At 37.6% G+C, this 3452-nt stretch overlaps 1 protein-coding gene across 1 annotated transcript; it reads left to right on the forward strand.

Moving 5' to 3' along the window:
* The first annotated feature begins 2095 nt into the window (after positions 1-2095).
* Positions 2096-2981, forward strand: LOC110098050 (protein P21-like). Its single transcript, XM_020824757.2, has one exon. The coding sequence runs from the start codon at positions 2115-2117 to the stop codon at positions 2805-2807; it is 693 nt and encodes a 230-aa protein (XP_020680416.1). The 5' UTR covers positions 2096-2114; the 3' UTR covers positions 2808-2981.
* Positions 2982-3452: the final 471 nt, after the last annotated feature.

A 3452-nucleotide genomic window follows, 5' to 3' on the forward strand; every position in this document is an offset into this window, starting at 1 on the left:
TTTATGTCCAGTTCATGTTCGTTCGTTTAGTGTTTATCGAGCTTGTTCGCGAACATATTTAACAAAATTTTTTAACTATCAAATAAACACGTTCATGAACATATCTATGAACAAACACATTTATAATAAAAGCAATTGTCTATGTAACAAAGGTAATTATTATTTATATTTATTAATTCTATAGTCAAATATTAATTATTTTTATCGAGCTTATTCACTAGTTCAAAATCGAACACGAATCGAGCTTAATGTCGAGCTTGTTCACGAACTTCAAATGATGTTGTTCACGAACATAAATGAGCCGAACGCATTAGTGTTCAAGTTTGTTTATTTAAGAATCGAATATTTAAAATATTGTTCAAGTTTGTTTGTTTAGTTAATTAAACGATCGTAAATGAGCTTTAATCGAACCGAACAACGAGTAGCTCGTCGAACATTTGGTTCGCTTATGGGCCGACCTTTGGCCAACTTGTTTCGGAGATTTTGAGTTTTTTCTGGCTTCGTTTTATGGTATCAAATTGTTGTAATTTTGGATGTGGGTTCTTTGTTATTTGGCATGGCGAATAGCTCTCTTAAGAGAACATATCATGATTTTTTAGGTTATAAAAATGAATCTCGATCCTTTAAGAATAGGTCTGCAAATGAACCGAGCTGAGTCGAGTATGTGAGTGTTCATGTTTGTGTTCATTTAATATTAACTTGTTCAAGTTTGGTTCATGTTTGTTCGAGCTTTAGCGTTTGTGTTCATGTTTGGTTCATTTAAATTAAGGAGTGTTCATGTTCGGTTCATGCATGTCCAGTTCATGTTCGTTCATTTAGTGTTTATCGAGCTTGTTCGCGAACATATTTAACAAATTTTTTTAACTATCAAATAAACACGTTCATGAACATATCTATGAACAAACACATTTATAATAAAAGCAATTGTCTATGTAACAAAGGTAATTATTATTTATATTTATTAATTCTATAGTCAAATATTAATTATTTTTATCGAGCTTATTCACTAGTTCAAAATCGAACACGAATCGAGCTTAATGTCGAGCTTGTTCACGAACTTCAAATGATGTTGTTCACAAACATAAATGAGCCGAACGCATTAGTGTTCAAGTTTGTTTATTTAAGAATCGAGTATTTAAAATATTGTTCAAGTTTGTTTGTTTAGTTAATTAAACGATCGTAAATGAGCTTTAATCGAACCGAACAACGAGTAGCTCGTCGAACATTTGGTTCGCTTCCGGCCCTATTTAAGAATGATTTAAAAGCTACTGCCCTAAACCCTAAACTTATTAATATTTCCTTATTTAGTTGAGGATTATCAAAAGTTTTATTCCTTTTGATGAGAGGTTAAAAGGCAAACATTTGGTTTACTCTCATCTGAAAACTATTAATCATATTTCATGATTAAAGTAGGCAGTAACACATATCTTTCATGAGAAAAACTTGAAATAGGGAAAGTAAATCGCACTTATTGCCATTCATGCTTTCTTTTTGCTAAGCCACATGGATATCTTCGACCTATTGCTTTTATAAGCTTTGGTAATAAATGCCCATTTGTAAGGAATGTATGCAAATAATCAAATAGCATCCTTCTTTATTAAGATCCTCTCCCTAACGAGATATTATTACGAGCGGAGATCTGACACTGCGAATCGTTCAATTTTATCTCAACGAATAGTAAAAGTGCAGTGCTGATCGATTTTATCTCTATGAATATTAAAAGTGCAGCAGTAAAGTCCAGTGTTTTACTATTCATAGAGACAAACTAGACGGTTTTCTGTGCCCGATCTCCGCACGTAATAATTTCACCCCATACAAATCTAATAAAAATTAATATTTTAGGTGGCAAAATCAAAATGGGGAAGACCACCAATCCGCAGAGAATTCTCTTAGATTTAATGTACTGAGAATAGTATTTGCTCATGCGAGAAATTTCGCACTTTGCGTGGAATTGGGCTTACCATCTAGACTTTGAATGCTTCCTTCTTCGACCATTTCCACGCATCATCACAGAATAAAAATCAGACTTTTCTTTAAGAGCTTGCAGCTTCCTCTATATATATAAACGATCCTCCCTCCCTCCCAATTCATTCATTACAGTTAATCAAACAAATATGGCGACCACCACCTCCGTAGCAATTTCATTCCTCCTCCTCCCCCTCGCCTTCCTCACCCTCCTAACCCCTCTCAAAGCCGCCACCTTCACCATCGTCAACCAATGCTCGTACACTGTCTGGGCCGCCGCTGTCCCCTCCGGCGGTGGCATCCAGCTCAACAACGGCCAAACATGGACCATCAACGTCCCAGCCGGGACCACCGGCGGCCGCGTGTGGGCCCGCACCGGCTGCTCCTTTGACGCCTCCGGAAACGGCAATTGCCAAACCGGCGACTGCGGAGGCAAACTTGCCTGCACCTCCTACGGCACGCCGCCGAACACCCTGGCCGAGTTCGCCCTCAACCAGTTCTCCAATCTCGACTTTTTCGACATCTCCAACGTCGACGGGTTTAACGTGGGGCTTGATTTCAGCCCAGAGACGCCAAGTGGGTCTTGCCACGGAATCAAATGCGCGGCGGATATCGTTGGACAGTGCCCGGCGGCGCTGCAGGCTCCCGGAGGATGCAATAATCCGTGCACGGTGTTTAAGACAGATGAGTATTGCTGCAACTCCGGCAGCTGTCAGGCGACCGACTACTCGAGGTTCTTCAAGAACCTTTGCCCGGACGCCTACAGCTATCCCAAGGACGATCAAACGAGCACCTTCACTTGCCCCGCCGGCACCAACTACAGAGTCACCTTCTGCCCCTAAGGCCTCGCACGCAAATCTTCTCCATTCAAAAACATAAGCAATATATATAAGCAATGGTGTCCATGTTTGATTTGTTGGCTATCATTGTCTACTATGATAGCTTAAACATTCATACTTTATTTTATGTAATAAGGACACTTTGAATATTTTATATTTTAAATATTTTAAAAAGTATGAACTAAAGAGTTTATAATTAGTTTATAATTTATATAAGCCTTAAGTTATAAATAAAGTATTGTATAATAGTTAATGAGAAGAAAAGGAAAACTCTTTTAGAAAAGTTATTTTAATATTATGAAATTAAAATTAAAGTTTACTGCTCTCTCTAACATCAAATCTTGAAATATTTCATTTGCATTAATTAAAAAAAGCATAAAAATTATATAATGAGTAAAGTATAGTGTGAAGGATTAATTATTATGTGCGGATATCAAACGGCTTGCGGAGAAGAATGAGAGTGTGCCACGTCATTTTTTGTTGTGTGTTGGTGTTGTGTACTGGGTGACGAAGCGCTCACAATCATCTCCGAACGATCTGGTGTCTGTACAGAATAATTTCTTAATGTGAAGACTTCTAAGAGAGTCGTCCCTCAGCAAAATAAGAAAGATAGGGGAAAAAAAAACATTGCTTTTTATATCTTTCCAT

Source organism: Dendrobium catenatum, unplaced genomic scaffold (assembly GCF_001605985.2).
Source record: "Dendrobium catenatum unplaced genomic scaffold, ASM160598v2 fragScaff_scaffold_726, whole genome shotgun sequence".
In the NCBI taxonomy this organism is placed as follows: Eukaryota; Viridiplantae; Streptophyta; class Magnoliopsida; order Asparagales; family Orchidaceae; genus Dendrobium; species Dendrobium catenatum.